The sequence below is a fragment of the Monodelphis domestica genome, chromosome 1 (assembly GCF_027887165.1).
Source record: "Monodelphis domestica isolate mMonDom1 chromosome 1, mMonDom1.pri, whole genome shotgun sequence".
Classification (NCBI taxonomy): Eukaryota; Metazoa; Chordata; class Mammalia; order Didelphimorphia; family Didelphidae; genus Monodelphis; species Monodelphis domestica.
In genome coordinates, this window is record NC_077227.1 from 73,555,575 (window position 1) to 73,579,694 (window position 24,120).

At 35.3% G+C, this 24,120-nt stretch overlaps 1 protein-coding gene across 2 annotated transcripts in view; it reads right to left on the minus strand.

The window, feature by feature from the left end:
- VSTM4 (V-set and transmembrane domain containing 4) overlaps positions 1-24,120 on the minus strand; it is a 126,765-nt gene that overhangs the window by 57,038 nt on the left and 45,607 nt on the right. The window contains exons 3-4 of one of the 2 annotated variants that reach the window (XM_056800757.1): positions 23,945-24,013; positions 17,183-17,299 (exon numbers count right to left, since the gene is read on the minus strand). In XM_056800757.1, coding sequence (XP_056656735.1) covers positions 17,183-17,299; positions 23,945-24,013 — 186 coding nt within the window. The remainder of the gene's footprint in view (positions 1-17,182; positions 17,300-23,944; positions 24,014-24,120) is intronic. The other variant, XM_007478603.2, reaches the window with a different exon arrangement.

Genomic DNA, 24,120 nt, shown 5'->3' on the forward strand with positions numbered 1-24,120 from the left:
ATTGATATATAGAGAGATAAATTAGGAAGGAGGCATGGAAATAAAGCACCTTATCAGTTCAAATTATCTGACCAAGATAAACAGTTGCCAGGATAATGAAAAACTGGTGCAAGTGACTACTGACCCATATTCAGTAATTTTTTTAAGATCTTAGATAACTAGAGAAATTCTGTAAAACAAAATTTGCTATTTTTAAAATGCTGGTTGGGGAAGGGAGGCCATATTCCTAGAATGCATTATTAAAGGGATGGTTTAACACCCAGAAATGGAAATGGTGACCCATTATCAAAATAATGCATTGTAGACTGACTATTGTTTGAGTAACTTTAGTGCATAAACAATCCAGAATGATTTTGTAGGCATAACTTGCCTATTTTTCAGCAGAATATTTTACAAAGTTTCATTCTGTTCCACTTAAGAAGAGAGAGATGTGAGCTAGATAGCAGAGCAGTTAGTTGAATTCAAAAGTGTTTGACTGATACAACCATTCTGTAGAGCCATAGAGAACAATGCTCAAAAGACCATAAAACTATGCATACCCTTTGACCTAGCAATATCACTCCTAAGTTTGTATCCTAAAGAGATCAGAGATAAGGGAAAAGGACCTACCAAAATATTTTTAGCAGCTCTTTTTGTAGTGGTGAAGAATTAGAAACTAAGGAGTAGTCCATCAGTTGGGGAATGAATGAAGTTGTTGTATATGTTGTAATGGAATACTATTGCACCATAAAAAAAACCAATGCACAATGAGTTTAGATGAACCTGGAAAGACTTATAGGAACTTAAAATGAAGTGAGCAAAACCAAGACAACAATGTAGACAATGACAGAAATGATTTAAGATGATCAACTATGAAGGACTAAACCATGATCAGAAAAACAAGTTTCTAAAATCCTAACAAGGGACTCAGGATGAAAAGTGTGATCTACTACAAAAGAAGGAACTGTTGGAGTCAGATTTCAGATCAAAGCATGCTATTTTTCACTCATTTCCTTCATGAGTTTTTTATTGTATATGTGATATGTGTCTTTTATCATGGCATGAGCAATATGGAAATATGTATTGCACAAAAGCATTTGTATAACCTTGGAAAGGATTAGGGATGGGAGACAGCAAGAAAATCTGAATCCTAAAATGTCTGAAAATAATTGTTAAAAATTGTTTCTACATGTAATTGAAGAAATAAATAAATACATAATTTATAAAGACTGGTTGCCTGACTGAACCTCAAAGCAGTCATAAAGGACTCAATGAAATTGCAGAGGGAATTCTAGTAAAGTATTTGAGGTATCTCTCCTTGGCTCTGCGTTGTTGAATTGCTTTATCAGTGAATTAGATGAAGCCCCAGATGATATAATTATCAAGTTTATAGATAACATAAAATGGAGGATAACTAATATTATGGAATCAAAAGATCTCACCAGGTAAGGAGGCAGAATAGAAATTTAATAAGACAAAAATTGATGCAATATAAATATTACGTCCTACAGTGGCTCAATGGATAGAAGGCCAGCCCTAGAATCAGGAAGATTCATCTTCCCAAGAAAAATGACAAATGGGGTCAAGAAGAGTTGGACATGACTGAAAACAACTGAATACACATAGCTGAGTTAAAAATCAATTTTACAATTAATAGTTATAAGAATGGTAGAAACAAACACTGGGTGAGGTGATGGTGGTAGTTGTAGTGAACTACAAATTCCATTAGATTCGACAAGATATAGTAGCTATCAGCTAAAGTAAAATATTCGTTACCAAGAAAAGTGTTGTGCAAAGAATGAAAGAGATAGTAATCCTTCTGAACTCTGCCCTGGTCAGATTATATATAGAATATTGGATTCAGTTCAGTTTTAGGAAGAAGACTGATAGAGAAAAGTGGAAAAAAAAAGAGTCTATCCAGAATGTCAAGGCCTCAATGCCATACCACAAAAGGATTGATCAAAAAAATGGGTTATGTTTTATCTGGAGAAGAGATGCTTTAGTGGAAACATTACAGCTATCTTAAAATATTTTAAAGGCCATCCTATGGAAGATGAATTAGTTTTCTATTTGACTCCGTTGAGAGGTGAGGAGCAATGAACAGAGGCTGTTGTGAGACAAAATTAAATTCAAGGTAAGAAAAAAATGCTTAACAACAAAGAAGTGGAATGACTTGCCTCAGAATGGAATAACTTTCTCATTGTTGAGATATTTAAACAGAGGCTGAATGACCACTTGTTGGGAATGTTGTAGAAGATATTTTTGTACAAGGAAGGATTAGAGTAGATGGCTTTGAGGCCCTTCCCATCTCTGAGATTCTGTGATTCTTTGTTTCTGGGATAAGATGATTTCTAAAATCCCTTCTAATTCTAAATCTATGGTTCGTTCTTCTAAAAACACACAAAAAATGAGAAGTTATTAATTTTGTTAATGACTTCTATAAAGACATAGTTGGTATAATTATGAAAAAATTTTGCAAATGACACAAAATTGGGAGGCACGAAGGATGATTCTGTTAGATTCCAGGAATATCTTGACAAACTAGAAAGAATTGACTGCAAAATTTAACCTCAGCAATGAAACAAGAAAATAGAGAAGCCAGTAGGAACCATAGATATCCTTCATCCTATTTGCTTATATCAGAGACACAATTTTACTTCTTCTGTACAATAAAAAGCAACAAACTATATATTCCTTTGTATAAATAACTAATCTGGTATTTTCCCATGTATATCGTAACAAGTCAATTAAATTAACTTCTTGGCTGACTGATTATGCAATCAGCATTTAGTCATTAAGACCACTTAAAAGGATTCAATTAACGAATTCATTTCAGAGACAAAGCCTATATTGGGAAATTTTGTATATGTATAATTATGTGTAATTATATATATATATATGTACATATATATAGTATGTGTATATAGTGTATATACATATGTTTATATGTATATGTATATATTACATTATATTATATTTTATATATGTAACAATATTATTTGTGTATATATATTTTAAAATATATACTTATATATTTTCCTGTTTAAACAATCCTTTCTGGTCATCTCTGAGAGGTAGCCCATGCTCAGTACATTATCTAACAAATAATGAATTTGCACAGTATACACATACTGAATGAATGCTCTTTCTGGACATCCATATTTCTTGGCCATACTATTTGGTGTTTTATCTTCTGTAGATACTAAGTCCATACTAAGTGTCCATAAGTTTACACTTCTCCACAAAACCTCACGTGCAATTCCTCAGGTCTATCTAGAAAATAAGAAGTTTATAATTAAGTTGAAGGGAAGGAATCCCTTTTTCCTAGCTATCTTCTTGTTACTGATCAGCAGCCTAAAAGAATGGCTAGAGGGATTGCCTGATAGTCAGGAAGACCCAAGTTCAAGACCTTCCTCTGACAGTGACTACCTAAGTGAACATGGCAAAGTCATTTGACCTCTTTGTCTCTCAGGCATCTCTCCAAGACTTTCCAAAGGTAGAGAAGTTGCTCACTTGAGTCATCAGTAATGGAGTTTCCATTTTACTCCATGTTCCTAAAATCACAAGTCTCAAAGAAGAAAAATATTGTTGCTACAAAGAACAACATTAATCAGCACTGTATGAATATCCTTTGAAATGATGCATCTTACCAAATAAAATGCTCCTTAAAGGAAGGGAACTATCTCATATTTCCATTTAAATCCCCAAAGCTTGCTTGGTACACAGTAGTTGCCTTTTAGATGCTTATTGAATGATCAAGTTATCTCCTCTCTGTCACTCAGTTTCTCCTAATTGGAGAACTACCAGATACTCCCTTTCTACCCTGACCCCAGCTGAATATTGATCATGAAGCAAAATATCAATCTCTAAGTTTCTTTGAGTCTCTGAGTTTCTCTTGAGACTATTACCACGGATCAGTCATTGTAATTCAGTACATGTTAGCCAAAGGAGTTGGAATCCTTATCTACCACTGAGAGATAAGTTTCGCAGATGAGTTACTAAGACTAAACACAGAAGAGGACAGGCAGGTTCATGTTAACATAGCCTTAAATAGAGCCAGAAAAGTCATTAGTAGCCAGGCTTAAGCTAGAGACCATAGCAAAGATTGCTCCCAGAGAGATGAAACTATGCCTGTGGAAGCTTCCTAACTCCTATTTATTGAATTCTCACTCTACCTTGAGAAGAAAAATATAAAATGCTGAAATATTTTTGCATGGATGGCTATGACCACAATAAAGAGGCAAGTCTGCATTGTATTAGGATACAAACTGAAGTCTTCTTTGGAAGACAGCACACTTGGGAAAACTTTAGGAACAAATCATGGAAGCTTGTTTGCCACAATATTTTGTATTTTCCAGGGTGACTCATAATTGCAAAACCCATTAACGTATAATGAGGAGATCCTGGTATTATTGGCACTCATAGAAGAATACAACAATCTTTATTGCATTGAAAAGGAATTAAATGCCATGGTTTTGCTTGGCAAACCAACAGGTATGTTCAATTAAAAACAAATCCACTCTTTAAAATAAAGTATCTTAAAAAAAAAAAAAAGCTAAACTAGCCATTAAATAAAAACAATAAAGAGAAGTGTTCACAAAAACAAAGGTCCTGGCACTTTAAGCTTAGCTTTGGACTTCTCTTGGCCTCTTCTCAAACCAGTTGATTTGGCAGAATGGGTATAACCAAAACAATAGTTTGTTCTGACAGAACTGCCAAGAGGGGTTTGAGCAGATGTGGTTGAGGGTTAAACAATGCTTTCCACTGGTATCTGTCAGTATCAACACAGCCTTGGTAAAATCAAAACTGGATTCTCTTCTGTTTCACAAACTGGAATCAATGTTTCAAGGTGCCAGAAAAATATCCCACTGCACAAACTCAAGATCTTAGAAATGAATTAAATAGTATCAACCAAAAAGACATAAGAAACTCTATATTGGTCCAGTTCCTAACCTATAAACATTTTCTTCTAAGACAAGACTTAAAAGACTTAGTCTAAAGGAAAATAATAATAGATAATAATAATAAATTGCATTTACATAGTGCATTAAGGCTTACATTTCACTCAGGGTAGGAGTATAACATGGAAACATATTCCTACATATGATCATTTGAAGAGAAAAGAGGTGGCACTAACAACTAGAGAAGGGACAACTAGGTATTATTGGTAGATGGAGTGCCAGGCTTGCAGTCAGGAGGACCTGGGTTCAAATCTGATCTCAGACACTTCTGAGCTGTGTGACCCTGGGCAAGTCACTTAGCCTCATTTGCTTAGTTCTTTCTTTTCTCTCTGTTTTATTGTTACTAAGACAGAAAGTAAGATTTTTTAAAAAAAAGACTAATGGGAACAGGAAATATTTCACATGTGAGAAATATTTGAATTGAGTATTGAATGAAGTTAGGGATACTAAAAGGTAGAGGAGGTGGGAGGAGGAATGTCTTCTAAACAAAGACAACTGGATACAATGGCATGGAGGTAAGCCATAAAGCAATAAATTTAGGGGAGGGCATGTAATGCAATCTAGCACACAGAGGGAATAATGTCTTATACATTTGGAAAGAGAAAATGGAGGCTAGCCTGTGAAAGGCTATCAATGCCTCACTGAGTAGTCTGTAATTTATCTTAACAATAATAGAGGACCATCTTAAGTTCTTGACCAGGACAGTGGCTTAGCTGTACTTGTGCTTTGGGTAGATGATTTTGGCTATAATGTGGAGGATGGATTGGAGAAGGGAATGCCTGGAATTTGGGGAGTCCAATTAGTACATTTGTGCAACCATCTTGGTAAAGGGGTGATGAGCATCAGGTCAGGTAATTTAAGTCACTGTGAAAGTGGAGAAGAGACAGAGGTGAGAAATGTTACAGAGCAAGGCCCATTTCTCTATGCTACTGTATACTGGAAAATCTCTCTTCCTCTCTATCTCTTCATTCCATTTTGGAACTTACTTCCCTCCCCTGAAAGTGGCTAATATTATACTGATTATATTTAAGTATGTGTTATTTTATTGCTAATTTAAAAAATATTGGCTAATAAGTATGAAAGTTTCAAGGTAAAGGAAATAGAATGTTTAGAAATTTGTCTTTTCAACCACCTCCCATTAACCCTGATTATCATTAAAGATTAGAATTAAAGATAAACACAATACCTATCTCTTATTAATAAAAACAGATTCAAGACTGGAAGGAATTTAAGAATACATCTGTTAAAAAAAACCTGGATTTTAATACTTTTTATTTATATCTATTTACTAATATTGCAACAATATGCTCACATGAAAAGATTACATTCTATATCACTTGAGGGAATAACTCTCGATTCAGGAGATGCTAAAACCATCTGATTATTTGAGTAATACAACAATATTATTTCTATTATTTCTCAATGAAAATGTATCATTTCTTCCAGTCCATTTGGCACAGAGTAGGTCTCGGTGTTCTAAATTAGGATACAACACACTATTTAAAACACTGTTTTGAAGGGAAAGTTTATCAGCTTTTGGAACATAATGTGTTTGCCAAATGTATTTCAGAGCATACTGAACCCTAATTAATCAAGCATACATCTGGGACTAGGTATTAGCTTAGAGCATATGTTCTACTTTTTTTAAATCAAGAAATCAAGTGATCCCAACTGAATTATTCCTAAGACTTTAACTTTACTGTAAGGAGCCAAGAATTCATCAATGAATACTCTACTCACCAACATAGATTGAAAGTTCTCTGCCCTATTAGAAAAAGCCTTTAGAACATTTATTCCTTTAAATTGTATATGTGATTAATAGCATCTAGAGATTGTGTTTTTCACCAGTTCAGTTCCCTTCTACATGATAGGCATTTAATAAATATTATCAATTTGGATTGACAACTTAGGGATTCTTCTTAGGTACCATAATAGGAGTATACTGCTTGAATTCAAATTCCTTGAGAGCAAAGACTATCTTGCCTTTGTATTTATAACTCTAGTGATTAGGAGATGGCACATAAGTTATTTTTTATTTATTTAATTTATGGAAAAATATTTTGCCATGGTGACATATTTCACTTTCTCTCCTCCCTTTAATTCCCCCCCTCCCAGAGCTGACCAGAAATTCCAATGGATTATATATGTATTATCACTTGATATCTATTTCCATATTGTAATAGAGTATTATTTAAAGCCCAAACTCTAAATCATATACCCATATAAGAAAGTGATAAATCAAGTTTTTCTTCCACATTTCTACTCCCATAGTTCTTTCTCTTGATATAGATAGCATTCTTTCTCACAAGTCCCACTGGATTGTCTTGGATCATTGCATTGCTACTAGTAGCGAAATCAATTACATTCAATCAATCTACTATGTTTCACTTTCTGAGCACAATGTTTTCTTGATTCTGCTCATTTCATTACTCATGAGTTCATGAAGGTCTTCCCAATTCATATAGAAATCAAGCAGTTCATCGTTCCTTATAGCACAATAGTATTCCATCACCACAACTTGTTCAGCCATTTCCCAATCAAGGGACACTCCCCTCAGTTTCCAATTTTTTGGCCACCACAAAAAGTACAGCTTGTAAACCTCAAATTTCCTTAGACTTATAAATGTTGGAAATTTCACCATTGGGATATTTCATACTTGGAAAATTTCTTACTGATAGTCTATTGGAATGGGAACCCCATTGGCATGGGAGGTTCCTTCTCTTCCCTTCTTAAGATTACTTTAGGACAGAAACCCTTTGCTGAACAATGGAAAGGACTTTGACCTATGCTTAAGCATAGAACAGGAATTTCTTTGAGTCTTGATTGATTTTAGAATTGATACAATGGAGATACTTGGAATAAATCTCCACCCTATTCAGTCCTAATAGGATTGAGTAAGGGCTGCAGCCTAGATCAAAATTTAATTATTCCAATATCTACCCTACTCAGGTTAACAGGATTTAGAAAGGGCTGTAGCAAAGGAGTAAAGATTTAATCATTTGAAAATATGACCTTCAACAGACATGTGCAAAAGCCAGAAACCTCTGGGCGGTCCTGGGTTAAGCTAGAGCCTCCATTGGCACAGGGAAATTGATGAACAGTGATTGGTAGATGGGAGAACTGAGGGGAGGAACTTGGATGGTTTCCTTAAAGATAGGGGGTCTGAAGACTCCAGGGGAGGTTGAGAGTTGGTCAGTGTGGCTCGTGTGGGCTCTGAGAAGGCTTGCTCTGAAGGAAGCTGAAGGTGGGGGCCTCTGAGACTGTTTCTCCATTTTGGACATGTGAGTAATAGGGACTGATCTCTTTTCTTTGCCCCAGCTATCTAAGGGCTTGGGCCTTTTGGCCCAGCTTAAACAGAAGGGGTATTTAAGCCCTATTCCCTTCTCTCCCTTTTTCTCTCTCTCTATCTCTAATTCCTTTCTTACTCCTATTGTAATTAAACTCCAAAAAAGGCTGATGGCTGACTTGAGTTTTTCATTTAGGAATTACATAGCTGATTCCTTGGCGACCTTAAATTAATATATATCAGTCTTTTAAAGTGATTCCCTTGTTACAAGCTATGAATAATTTTGTATAAATATTTTTATTATTATTATCTCTTTGGGGCACAAAACTAGTAGAAGCTGGATCAAAGGGTATTCATTCTTGCAAAGCCCTTTGGGCATAATTCCAAATTGCTTTCAAGAATGGTTAGATCAATTCACAACTCCACCACCAATGCATTAATGTCCCAACTTTGCTATATCCCTTCCAACATTTATTATTTTCCTTTACCATCATATTGGTCAATCTGCTAGGTGTGAGAGATGGTACCTCAGAGTTGTTTTGATTTGCATTTCTCTAATCAGGAGGAATTTAGAATACTTTTTCACATGATTATTGATAGTTTTGACTTCTTCAGTGAAAACTGCCTATTCATGTCTCTTGACCATTTGGCAACTGGTAAATGGTTTGATTTCTTGTTCATTTGACTTAGTTCCTTATAAATTTGAGATATTAGACCTTTGTCAGAAATGATTGTTATAAAATCTTTTCCCAATTTGTTGCTTCCCTTCTAATTTTGGTTCTACTGATTTTGTTGGTACAATTATTTTTAATTTAATATAATCAAAATTATTCATTTTATATCCTATAATGTTGTCTATATCTTGCTTGGTATTAAATTCTTTTCTTTCCCATAGATCTGACAGGTATACTATTCTATGTTCATCTAATTTACTTATAATTTTCCTCTTTATATTTGCCATTTGCCCATTTTGAATTTATCTTAATGTAAAGTGTGAGATGTTTATCTAAACCTAATTTCTCCCATACTGTTTTCCAGTTTTCCCAGAAGTTTTTGTCAAATAGTGTGCTCTTGTCTTAACAATTAGGATCTTTGGGTTTATCAAGCACTAGCTTACTGAAGTACTTTACCCCAAGTCTATTTCACTGATCCACCCTTCTGTCAATACCATATTGTTTTGATGATCACTGCTTTATATTACAGTTTAAGAGTTTAAGATCTAGTACTGTTAGGCCACCATCCTTCAGTTTTTTTTTCACTATTTTACTTGATATTCTTGATCTTTTCTTCTTCTAGATGAAGTTTATTATAATTTTTTCTAATTCTATAAAAAATGATTTTGGTAGTTTAATAGGTATGGCACTTAATGAGTAAATTAATTTAGGTAGGATTGTCATTTTTAATTATATTATGTCATTCTGCCCATGAGCAATTGATGTTTTTTCCAATTATTTAGATCTAGTTTTATTTGTGTGAAAAGTGTTTTGTAGTTGTGTTCATATAATTCCTGAGTTTGTCTTGGCAAATAGATCCCCAAATATTTTATATTGTCTAGAGTGTTTTTAAATTTAGTTTTTCTTTCTAACTCTTGCTGCTGAGTTTTATTGGAAATACATAGAAATTTAGATGATTTATATGGGTTTATTTTGTACCCTGCAACTTTGCTAAAGTTAGTAATTATTTCCACTAGCTGTTTAGTTGATTTTCTCAGATTCTCTAAGTATCCCATCATCATCTGCAAAGAGTTATAGTTTAGTTTTCTTATCGCAACTACTTTAATCCCATCAATTTATTTTTCTTCTCTAATTACTTCTGCTAGCATTTTTAGTACAATATTAAATAGTAGTGGTGATAATAGGCATCCTTGCTTTACTCCTGATCTTATTGTGAAGGCTTCTGACATATCCCCATTGCAGATGATGATTGCTGATGGTTTTAAATATATACTGTTTATTATTCTTTAAGGAAAGGCCCATCTATTCCTATACTTTCTACTGTTTTCAATAGGAATTGATGATGAATTTTGTCAAAGGCTTTTTTTCTGAATCTGTTGAGATAATTATGAGATTTCTTTTAATTTGGTTGTTGATATTGTCAATTATTCAGATGGTTTTCCCAATATTGAACAAGCCCTGAATTCCTGGTATAAATCCGACCTGGTCATAGTGAATAATCCTTGTGCTAACTTGCTGTAGTCTTTTTGCTAGTATTTTATTTAAGATTTTTGCATCTATGTTCATAAAGGATATGGGTCTCTAGTTTTTTTCCCTGATTTTTGTCTTCCTGGCTTGGGAATCAGTACCATATTTGCACCATAAAAAGAATTTGGTAAGACTCCTTCCTTGCTTATTTTGTCAAGTAGTTTGTAGAGTATTGGGAACAGTTGTTTCTTACATGTTTGATAGAATTCACTTATGAACCCAGCTAGCCCTGTGGATTTTTTCTTAGGGAGTTCTTTTATGGCTTCATAATTTATTTTTCTGATATGGGACTATTTAATTATTCTATTTCTTCTTTTATTAATTGAGGTAATTTATATTTCTGTAAACATTCAGCCATTTCACCTAGATTGTCACATAATTGGTAAAATAGCACTTAATAATTGCTTTAGTTTCCTCTTCATTAGATATGTGATCACCATTTTCATTCATGATACTGTTGATTATTTGCTTTCTTTTTTTTTAAATTAGATTAACAACTACTTTATCTATTTTATTTGTTTTTTTTTTTAATATCAGCTCCTGGTCTAATTAATTAGTTCAATAGTTCTTTTACTTTCAATTTTATTAATTTCTCCATTGATTTTTAGGATTTCCAGTTTGGTCTCTATCTGAGGATTTTGATTTTTTTCATTTTCTACTGTTTTAAGTCCCATGCTCAATTCATTGATCTTCTCTTTCTCTTTTTTGTTGATATAGGCACACTGAGATATAAATTTTCCCCTGAGTACTGCTTTTGCTGTATCCCATAAATTTTGAAATGCTGTCTCCTCATTATAATTCTCTTCAGTTAAATCATTAATTGTTTCTATGATTTGTTCTTTAACCAACCGATTTTGGAAGATTAGACTACTTAATTTCCCATTGATTTTTAGTTTGTCTTTCCATGAACCCTTACTAATTATACTTTTTATCCCACTATGATCTGAAAAATTTCATTTATTATTTCTGTTTTTATGCATTTGCTTGCAATGTTTTTATACCCTAGTACACAGTCAATCTTTGTATATACTCCATGTTCTGCTAAAAAGGAGTTATATTCTAGAAAACTAGAGACCAATCTCCATAATGAACATAGATCCAAAAATTGTAAATAAAATACTAACAAAAAGACTATAGCAAGTTAGCACAAGGATTATTCACTATGACCAGGTTGGATTTATACCAGGAATGCAGGGCTGGTTCAATATTGGGAAAACCATCTGAATAATTCCTTTTTATAGATATCATTTTTCCATAAAGAATATAATCAATTTGACCTTATTGAAGTCTCTAAATTGCTTCTCTTTCTTATTAACATCCTTATGATTCTCTTGAATTTTGTATTTAGACATCAAATTTTCTTTTTAATTCTGTTTTTTTTTCTTCAGGAATACTTGAAAATCTTCTATTTTATTAAATATCCATACTTTCTCCTGAAACTATATATTCAGTTTCTAATGGGTAGTTTATTCTTGGTTGTAGACACAGTTCTCTTGCCTTCTAGAATATCATGTCCCAAGCCTTGCAGTCCTTCAGTGTGGAAGTTGCCAGATCCTGTGTAATCCTGACTGGGTCTCCATGATATCTGAATTATTTCTTTTTGGCCACTTACAATATGTTCTCATTGGCCTGGAAGTTCTTGAACTTGGCTACAACATTCCTGGGAGTTGTCATCTGGGGATTTAATACAAGGAGTAATATATGGATGTTTTCAATGTCTACTTTGTCCTTTTGTTCAAGAATATCAGGGCAGTTTTCTTGGATAATTTCTTGTTGTATGATGTCTAGGCTTTTTTTTTTTTGGGGGGGGGGTCATGACTTTCAGGTAGTCCAATAATTTTCAAATTGTCTCTCCTAGATCTATTTTCCAGGTCAGTTGTTTTTTTTTCAATGAGAAATTTCATGTTTTCTTATTTTTTCATTTTAGTTTTCTTTTATTATTTCTAGATGTTTTGTGACATCATTAGCCTCTATTTACATAATTCTAGTTTTAAAAGACTGATTTTCAACCATGATCTTTTGATTCTCCTTTTCTATTTCATCTATTCTACTTTTCATAGTATTCTTTTCATCACTAGACTTCTTTGACTGTTCGTCTAGCAGATCAATTCTGATTTTTAATCTACTTATTATTTCATTTGATTTCTGTATCTTTCTTTCCATTTGGCCAATTTTGCCTTTTAAGCTGTTATTTTCTTTTTTATATTACTTTCATTTCTTTTTCCCAATTTTCTTCCTATTTTTCTTCTATCTGTCTTACTTGGTCCTTGAACTCCTTTTTGAGTTTCTCCAGAGCTTGCAATCAGTTTATATTTTGGGAGGGAAGTTTACATTTGTTTGCTTGTTTCTCACCCTCTCCTGTTGCTTGTTTTTGGCTCTTTTTCTCCAGAGAAATTTTCCAGAGTCAAGAACTTTTTTTGCTACTAATTTTCCTGCTCGAGAACTGGGAATCCTACAAGTTTCTGATCATTTCTCTTAGGTTCTGACTCCCAGAACCAAGGAATGAGACCAGTACTATAGAGCTCTGACCCTCACCTCCAGGGCCTGGGATTACCAGGGTTGATCAGTGGTGGGTTTTTGTTTGTTTGTTTGTTACTATGGCCCACTTCACAGTGTTTTGCCCCGAGTCTATCTTCACTGCCACTGCTGCTGCTGCTGTTGCTGCTACAGAATGAGTCCAGTGCTATTGAGCTTTGAATCTCACTGCCAGGGCTGGAAGCCTCCCAGGGTAAGTCTATGGTCCTTTTTTGTTAGTGTTGCCCACCTCCTAGAATTTGGAGGTTGCCCAGGCCTTGGCTCTGTGTCTGACATGGTAGGGGGTAGGGGATGGTTGGTCTTCACTTTTCCTTGTGCAGTTTTGCCCCCTTATATCATGGGAATCCCCTTTCTCTGCCTACCTTTCATGTTTTATTTAGTGGGAGATCCCCTTTGCTCATCTTGTTTTGACTTCTGCCCTTTTTATGATAGGTTTGGAAGGATATTCAGAGCAGCCTCAGGATTTCCCTGCTATTACACTGCCATCTTTGCTCCACACCCACCCCATATAATAAGTTCTTAGGAAATGTTATTTTCATTCATTTATTGATTTGGGGGGGGAGAATAACAAAATATTTATTAAACATCTAGAATGTGTAAAACATTAGGAGTCTAAAGTAGGTGGGATTCTCCTGCTTAAGTGCTAATTAAAATATCCTTTCATTCTTCTAACTGCGTCCATTTTTTGAAAACAAGTTGAATTGCCACACATCAGCCCAGCATGTGCTCTCTAATGCTTCTGCCTCTATGAGGATAGCTTGGAAAATTGAAGAATCTTGAGTGCCATGGAATGATCTAGGGCTTCCAGCATTATCTATTCCCTGTCTTCTCTTGAAAATTTCAACATTACTACCAGAAATTCGATCATTAAGAAGTTGTTCTACTGATGCAGAGCAAAATAAACAGAACCAGGAGAATATCATACATAGTAACAGCAATATTGTACAATGATCAACTATGAAAGACTTAGCTACTCTCAGCAATACAAAGATCTTGAACAATTCTGAAGCACTTATGACAAAGAATGCTATCCACTTCTTGAGTGGAAAATGGTGGTTTCAAAAGCAGATCAAAGCATACTGTACTTCACAGTAGTGTACTTACAGTTTTATTTTGGGGTTTTGGTTTTATATGAGTATTCCCTTACAACAATGACTAATATGGACGTATGCATTGCATGATGATATATACATAAATCAGAAAAAAAAAGTTGTTCTAATTGTTCAATGAATGAAATATCCTTGTATTTTTATGTGTTAAGGATTAGGAAAGCATCATTGCCTCCATGTAGTTCAAACCAGCAGAGAACAAGAAGGTAGAACAGAATGTCAAGCCCAGGATAAGTAATAGCTAAGTAAAAATCTCTTGGGAAAAAAAAAAGCATTAGAAGGAGATCTCCAAATCATGCTATGCCATTGCTACAAAGAGTGAGACTCATTATATGCTTGGTAAAGTTGTACCAAGAAAAAAGAGTTGGAATTACTTTTGAATAATGGATGCTGTTTGAACTTTATATTTTCAAGGAGCTACATGCTGAAAACATTTGAGCAGAGATGATGAAACCTCAAGAGGTGATGCTTTTAACTACAAATTCATGTGTACATGAAAATGCATTTCTGAGTTTTGAGCCACCATCTAAAGTAAAGTTGGTCTGACTCTCAGCAGTTCCATGCTCCCCCACCTACCACCTTTTCCCTTGTCTGATACTTGGACAAGACTGAGATCCTCTCCTAATGACTCCTTTTAGTCCCAGTCTGATGCTGCCTAAAACCAAAAAGGTGCCTGATATTCATTCCTCTTAGGAGCTCTTTCTAACTATGCCATTATAATAGTTATAGCAACAGAGAAAAGTAGAAAGAAAACCAATAAATATTTATTAAAATGCCTACTGTGTGCTAAACATTCATTTTTTTTCATTCATTCATCCACAAAATTAATGAGTTGGACTGGATGATTTTCCAAAATCCCTACTATATCTAAATCTGCAATCCCAAGATCCCTTGATCATTCATTCTTTGATGAACAGACATCAGGTGCCCCCTAATGTAGTGAGTCCCATAATAAATGCTAATCAATACTAAAATATAAAAGCTGTCCCTTCTTTGAAATAAATATGATAAAAGCAGAAAAAAGAACAAAGAATTTGAGCTATACAACCTGGGTTCATATACCATTTCTAATAATTATTTTCTATGTTATGAGCAATCTCTGGATTGATCTCTAGACTTCAGTTTTATTTTCTGTAAAATTAAAGGGTTGGACTAGTTGACCCCTAAATTTCCTCTCAAATACAGAATCCTATAAAAGGCAATTAGTAAAGCCCTATAAGGTAGCAAAGAAGTTTAAAAGAGGAAACATTTGATTATATGATCAGAGTAGAGATGATGGTCATAGAATGGATATTTTAATTTTTTTTTAATTCTTCCCTTATGTCTGTCAATTGGAGAATGGCTGAACAAATTGTGGTATATAATAATGATGGAATACTATGAAATTTTACCTGGGTCCTCAAAAGTGGCAAAAGGCAAGGCTTATCCTTAGAATGTCAGATCATACAATTCGCCTATTATATTAATAACTTGAAATTCATGTGGCACGGGGTAAATATAAATATAAAGATTAATAGGACTCAGTGGATTATTAATTTATTCATATAAATCAGGATATAAAGAAATAGAAATGAAGGCAAGTGAAACAACTATTTTAAAGGGAAGAAAACAAGGTTTGTTTTGTTTTACTTTTTCATTTGCTGTATTCTAACTAAGGGTTCTAGCAATAGGTAGAAGTGCTAAGAATATTGGACAATCAGTTGGGATCAGTTGGCCTGAAGCTTGCAAAAGAGTCATCAGCATAAAGATGAAATTAGAAACCACAGGAGTGGATAAAATTGCCAAAGGAAATACCATAGAGAACAAGGAGCAGAAAGTCAAGGACAGGACTCAGGGCACTAGCCACACTAGGTGTCACATAGAGCACTGGACTTGGAATCACAAAGACTTCTCTTCATGAGCTTAAATTTGGCCTCAAAAACTTACTAGTGATATGACCATAGGCAAGTCACTTCACCCTGTTTGCCTCAGTTTACCAATCTGTAAAATGAGCTAGAAAAGAAAATGGCAGACCACTCCCATATCTTTGTCAAGAAAACCATATTGGCAAACTTATGACATGCTTGCTGGAGAGGGCTGGTCCCTTCCCCCCACTCCACTGCACCTGAGGACATTTCTTTCACATCACCCACCCCTCTGCCCAGAAGGCCAATGGTAGTGCTTCCTCCCTAGCCTGTCTGGGGTTAGGGGACAGCTCACATGTGACATGAGGGTGCGGTTTGGGCACTCAGTCTGTAAATGGGTCACCATCACTACCATAAGGGGTGACAAAGAGTCATACACAACTAAAACAACTGAACAACAAGAAATGATGAGGAATCAGTAAAAAAGGGAAAAAAAGAAACCATCAGAGAATCAGGAGGAATCTTAGATCAGTAGAGCTGCAGGAGTGACATGGGCTTTCCTGGTGCTTCTTCCACCTAATACTCTCCATCTTCTCACTCGGTGCCTTTTAAATGGCTTCACCCCCATTTTTGGAATGTTCTCTCTCTATACCTCCATCCCCTAGCTCTCCTGGTCTTCTTCAAAACTGAACTCAGATACTACCTCCCACAAGAGACCTTTCCTGATCTTTCCTTCCCTCCTTAATATTGGGCATTTCCTCTGAGATGATTTTCCATTCACATTCTATGTATTTTTAAAGAATGTTATTTTTTTTAATATTAATCTTACCCTCAACCCCATTAGAATGTGAGCTTCTTGAAGGCTGAGTCATAATTTTTGGCTTTCTTAGTATTCTCAAGGCTTAGCCTAGTGCCTAAAACACAGCAAATTCTTAAATAAATGGTTATTGACTGATTGATTGACTGACTGACTGAGAGGCCAAGAAAAGAAGGAATTCTGAAAAAGATGGAGGTGGTCAGTGTACACTTATGTACATATCTGCCCTTGGAAATGGAAGGGATGAGAAGCACCTCAGACTCAAATTCTATTTCTTCCACTAGTCTGCCTCTCATGGGATTGATAACATTATTCACAAAATCTTACGTGTTTTTAAACACAGCTGGTTTTTACCAGTAAGCAAAGTGGCATAATCTGTCTTTCTATACTTTTCTAGATTCTGTTACAAACTTAATGCTTCCATTCCACAGAGAGGAGAGCTTGGCTTACTTCCATTACCTCTCGATTTCCTCTTGTTAATCAGAGACTGGCAGAGAATAATCAGCGTAAACAGGAGGACACTGAGAATCCCGATGCAGCACACAAGGACAGCATACATGTAGAGATCTGAAAAGACATGACAAAAAGCCATGAGTAGACCTAATTAGGGTAAGGGAACACCATCTTTTAGAGAGAGAAATTTCTATTTCAAAGATTCAAAGACTTCAAAAATGGAGGCTATGCATGTATGTGTGTATACCTACATATATGCATGTATATATAACATGTGAATAACATATAGCTCAAAGTAACTTTAAGTTTTAAATATGTAGCATGACTGGTATATACATAAACATGTGGCATATATGCATGTATTACACACATACACTCATGTGTGTTATTAATTTATTTTTTAAATTTTATTTAATTAGTCTATTTAGAATATTTTCCCTTGGTTTCAAGATTCATGTTCTGTCCCTTCCCTTCCCCCCTCCCATAGCAATGCGCAATTCCACTGGGTTTTACATGTGTCCTTGATCAAAGTCTATTTTTGTAATATTGATGTTTGCACTAGGGTGATTGTTTAGAGTCTACATCCCCAACCATATCCCCTCGACCCATGTGATTGAGCAATTGTTTTTCTTCTGTGTTTCTCCTCCCACAGTTTTTCCTCTGGATGTGATAGTGTTCTATCTCATAGATCCCTCCAGATTGTTCAGGATCACTGCATTGCCACTAATAGAGAAGTTCATTACATTCAATTGTACCACAGTGTATCAGTCTCCGTGAAAATTGTTCTCCTGGCTCTGCTCCTTTCACTCTGCATCACTTCCTGGAGGTTGTTCCAGTCTCCATGGAATTCCTCCACTTTATTATTCCTTTTAGCACAATAGTATTCCATCACCAACATATACCACAATTTGTTCAGGCATTCCCCAATCGAAGGGCATCCCCTCATTTTCAAATTTTTGGCCATGTTATTAATTTAAAGCTTAAAACTACCCTAAGATTTTCAAACACCATATCTGTGTATATGTATATTAAAATATATATATATATATATGTATATCTGTATATTTATGTATGTATGTGTAATTGTGTGTTCCTGAAAATTTGGGGTAAGTTTTCAACTTTATATAACATGGATGTGTGTGTGTATAATACATAGTGTGTATCAATTTCTGCTAATTATATAGTTATTATATCATCCAAATAAAAGTATATTATTTACGTAAAAACTACATACATGTGTGTATGTATAATACAAATAACCAATTTCTAAAAAAACAGTCAGGACTCACCAGCTATATAAACTAACCTTGTCTTCATGATCCTAAAATATCCAGCTGAAAAATAGAACATTATAACTTGTTATTTGGCTTTTTTTTTAAAGTTCAAACCCCACACTTCTCCTACCAATGCAGATCAGCAACTGTTCTAATCTAATGGTGTAGCGCAGTTGTCTGGGGGCATTGAGAGGGTGATTAAATGACCTACTCATGGTCAAAAAGTTGGTTATATGTAATAATCAAGATTTAAACCCAGTTCTTCTTGAGTCTGAAGCTGGCCATTTAGCTACTATACCATATTGCCTATTTGGCACTGTGTAGCTCTGAATAATAATTATTATTTTATAATATTCTATATACATTATCTCACTTGAACCTTGCAACTGCTCTATGAGATAGGCATTTTGTTGTTCTTTAATTGCTTTCAATTGGGTTTGACTCTGAGATCCCATATGAGGTTTTCTTAAATTGCAGTGATTAGCCATTTCCTTCTCCAGTTCATTTTATAGAGGAGAAAACTGAGGTAAACAGACATAAGTGACTTGTCCACGGTCATAGAGCTAATAAGTGTCTGAGGTCAGATTTGAAATCATGTCTTTCTGACACCAGTCCCAGTGCTCTTTTCAGTGTGTCACCTAGTATTATAGATATTATTTATCCCCATTCTACAAACTGGAAAACTGAGGCTCAGAGAAACAAAGAAGTCTATTCATGGGAATCAACCCATAAGTTCCAAAAGCAGAATTTGAATCCAATTCTTTCTGACTTCAAGTTCAAAATAATACCACACTTTTTCTGTCCCACTTCCTGGCAAAAAAAAAAAAAATCAGATTTTTGGTTGAATTGAACTATTTCCCAAAAAACAAAAACAAACAAAAACTTAAAACAAAAATTTTGAAATCAGATCCCTCCTTTGAAGCCCTTCATATAAACATAGAATGGGTTTGAAAAACTGCTCCAAGAGTTAGAACTGAAACTGAAAATCCCAGGCATGTTTTGTGCCTCCATTGTAATACAAAGCTCAAACATAGTTAAGATGTAACCTGGCACTGCAGCATAACAAAATATTAACTGGGAATAACCTGGTAATGCAGTAGTGATAATAAGGGCATAAATGGGCAAAAAGAGGAGTTAAGACCTCTAAGTATGACCAGGAAAGGTATTTCTGGAAGCCTATGAAAACCTCTTACCTAATGAGGTTATTCAAAGCAATTTGCAAATGGCGGGCATGGCATCTTCATGAAACAAACTCCTAAGAAGGAAAAGAACTATTGGTGATATGTCTGCTGTCACTTTAGGAATATGCTGCCAATGCCAAAGGAGCATGGGGGCTTTGAACTCTGGTCTAACTTTTGCTTTAAAGGAAGGATAGAAAACCTAATCTGGTTTGAGTAAAAGAAAAAAAGACAAAAGCTAGCTCTAAAGTATAGCTATTTTTAGCACCACAAATTTTAAGTCATAAAGGACCTCATATGTCATCTACTTTAATTTCCTCTTTGTATATGTAAGGAAACAGAAGAGTAAGAGAGGTATCTTCAAACAAAAGAATTGACCAAAGTCAAACAAAGAAACAAGGGTAAGGATATAATCCAAGCCTTCTGATTAACTTATGATAATGGAGCAGTTGGGGGCACCATCTTGCATAGAGTGCCAGGCCTGAATTTAGGAAGACCCAAGATCAAATCTGGCCTTCACTGTGTGACCTTGGGCAAGCCATTTCACCCTGTTTGCCTCAGTTTCCTCATCTATAAAATGAGTTGGAGAAGGAAATGGCAGACCACTCCAGTGTCTTGGCCAAGAAAACCCCAAATGGGATCATGAAGAGCCAGATATGACTGAAAAACTGAATAACAACCTGTGACCCCAATCTTGCATTTTGTGTGTGATAGGATTTAAGATGGAAGGATCTGGCAGTAGAAATAACAGTAGAGTTCATAGAGACCTGCACTCTCATTTGACAGAAGAGGATAATAAAGTTTAGTAACATTGATTTTCATAATTTTCCTGGACTAGGAATCCTCATGTTATCTATGGAGAGTGTTTGCTCGTTTCTAAGGTCAAGTCCAGGGAGCTATATCTGGGCTTTGCTGACCTAGGTGAGAAGGGACAGACCCTCTTTTGTCCTAAAAAAAGCTTTACAAAGTTGGTTCAATTCAGCCAAACAACTGGACCTTTCCAGCTACAAAATGCCAAATTTAGTGGAATTGTTCACTTTTCAACTAGTTGCTTTGAAAGCATATAGACAAGGCCAGAGTGTATAGCATGTAAAGGAAACTTGAGTAGCCCCAGGCCAGGAAGGAATCGATGACAATGAACACTGAGAAGACTGTTTTGGTCACCATGTTATAAAGCAGTCCTGGAGGGTGGGGGCAGGAAGAATCTTTGCCCAGAACAACTATTGCTGGACAATAGATTTATTTTTCCCCCTCTTGCTGCCAACTGACTCCCCTAAAGCAGTTCATCTCTGTTGGAGTAAAATAGGCTAGGCTACTGTTACTTTGCCCAGACCATGGAGTATGGGCCCATGAATAAGAGAACACTCAGAGAGAATGCTTTGGGGCTTAGCTGGAAGTTCTTCCTTTGTTCCTAACTACAGCAATTTTTTTCAGGGACAAAATCAGAAACCAAACAACTGCCCCACCTACCACTAACCCCAGCCTTTGAATTCAGTGTCGATAGAGAAAAGATTTCAAGTCTGAAGTCATTAATTCTGCTACTTCCTGGAGCTGAGATCTTAGAAGTAAATCATTTCCCTTTTCTGTGCCTCAATTCTCTAATATGTAAAATGGGGATACACTATTTACTTTATTTTCATGATGTCATTATGGACATAAAATGAGCTGATTTATATAAAATACCCTAAAAACTTATGAAGGATTATATCAATGAAAAATTTTATTATTAACAGCATTAGAATAGCAATATTTTAATATTACTGTTCACCTTCTAATCCCCACATTAGTTTTTTTTGTATGACACCTATAAGATTTAGAAGACATCTGAACTTCCAAACCAACAGGGCTATGAACTTTCCTTTTGCTGGCCTAAACAGTCAGTGTAAATTAAAATTAACTTTAAAGATCACATTTGCCATCACACCAATAATTCCTTTGCCTTCGCCTATCCTTGCCCGCACCCCCCCATCCTGAATATCATGTTATTTATTCAGATTCTACTTACTACCTTGTCCTTTATTATTAATTTTCAAAGAGCACAAGTGTCATTTTAAAACACAAATGCAAACACCCATGCAGAAAATATCCACCCATCTCCTTCTTATTGGGCTCCCTGAAGCAGATGTTGGGCCTAGAAATTTTGTACATGGATTCATGCATGAATGGCAGGAGGGCAAGGTGACAGTAGCCTAGCCCCATTTCACCCCAATGGAGCTGAAAAGCCTTAGGGGAGTTATTTGGCAATAAGAAAGGGGAAAAATCTGTTGCCCAGCAACACTTATTCTGGGCAAAAGAATAAAGATTTTTTTTTCACCCAGGACTGCTTTATAACATGGTGACCTAAACATTCTTTAACCCAAAAGGGCAGCAGCCCAAATTCCAAGCACTTGCATAAGTCAACTTGGAGAGATGAAGAGAGGGATTTTGCTGTCACCTAGGAATAAGAATTCCAACAATGTGGACTTTGTAAAGCAAATACAAACCCCGACATTTCAAATTTGAAAACAGAGAACAAGGATACTTGGATGACTTCCATGTCTATCAATGAATCTATCCGTGTCTCTCAGATTTCTTATCTAGCTTGTAATATCACCTCTCTAAGGGTGAAATATTTGAGAAGTATCCCAAACGATTCCAAAACCTCACCAACAAAAAGTCTAACAAAGCTCTTTCTGTGTTAGCTGTTCACATCCGGCTGAGCTAAGCATCAGAGGGAGAGAGAAAGAGAAAGGGAGATATCCATCAGCAACCCTTAGCCTTCTCATCCAAGTACAAAAGGCCAAAGGGGCCCTGGATCAGTCTAGTTTGTTAAAATTGCAACAGTAATTTCTGTTATTTTAACTCCAGAAATAACTTGCTACTGTATAAGTTTCAATGAGCCAGCATTTTGAAAGTACTGATTTTCTGGAGAATCTACATTGTTGATTGGAAGTTTTATTTCACAGAAAATGACATCAAGAAGGGAACTAAAGTAATCATTGAGGATTTAGTCAAACTGAAATCTTAGGGATGAAAGATGCCTCATTAGCAAGCTGACTGAAAGACAAAGAGAATGATTCTTAGAATGTCAAATTCCAAACTTAGATAAAGTTCTGTTGAGACACATTCAGGCAGATCTTCTACTCCCCATAAATAAACTGCCAGAAAATCCACTCAGACAAAGCCTCAATATTTTCTTAATGCCCCATTATTAATAAATATTCAATTCAACCCCAAAACAAACCAAAAAAATCAGTATTTCCAACATATTTATACCAGGAATCAGGGATATAGAGATTTTATTTTAATTGACCTAATCCTTGCCTTCCAAAGTTTACAAGTAACTGGGAAATAAGTATATAGAAGTGTGGTCTGGGAGAAAAATAAGTTCTCTTCTGGATATGTTGGGTTTAAGATGCTAATGAGGGGGCAGCTGGGTAGCTCAGTGAATTGAGAGCTAGCCCTAGAGACGGGAGGTCCTAGGTTCAAATCTGGCCTCAGACACTTCCCAGCTGTGTGACCCTGGGCAAGTCACTTGACCCCCATTGCCTACCCTTACCACTCTTCTGCCTTGGAGCCAATACACAGTATTGACTCCAAGACGGAAGGTAAGGGTTTAAAAAAAAAAAAGATGCTAATGAAGCTTCTAGTTAGATGTGTCTAATAGGTAGGTAGTAATATGCAACTAGAGAGCAGAAGAGTATGACTATAACAGATTAAAGGGTTTGAAGTCCTTAATGTGCAATAAAGAATTGGTTCTCTCACTATTAAAGTCATTTATGGGTCATTAATGCCCATATTATGTAAATATGTCATGATAATAATTCATTGTGCCTTTTAGTAACCTCAGTGATTTCCATACTGAAAGTTCCTTTCAACCTCAAATTTTTTAGAATTCTATAAGAATCTCTTTAAAGAAGTTATAGTCATGGCAAACATATTGGAGTTCTAGGGTAAAGATTCATAGATTTAGTGCTAGAAGGGACATTGGAGACCATCGAGGACACTTCTCCCACAATGAGGAGACTAAAAAATGTCAGTGACATACATCTAGTAAGCAAGATTTGAACTCAGGTCTTCCTCATTATGAATCCTGGCTTTTGTCCATTGTATGACTTAACAGTCAAGTGCTATGTAAATGCTATTTCTCTTTATTATCTTCATTTCTAAGTTTGAAACACTTTCATGCTATCCATATACTGTCATTAAACTGATGTGTATAGGAAAGAGGAAAGATAAATACCATAGTAAAAATTAAAACTTGAGTTTTTGACTCCCTTTATCTATTGTCAGTGGCATGTTGATTGTAAGGGTAGTTTATACTTTACCTTCAAAAAATGCCCAGGTTTCTTTCTTTTTCTCAAAAGTGGGATCATCTGATGCTTTGGGAGAAATCACTAAAAAGAAAAAAAAAAAGATGGTTGATATATAAGGCTCATGGAACCCAAAGGAATAAAAGAATTCTGAGCCACAATTCAACATTTTTCAATGACTCAGCATTATT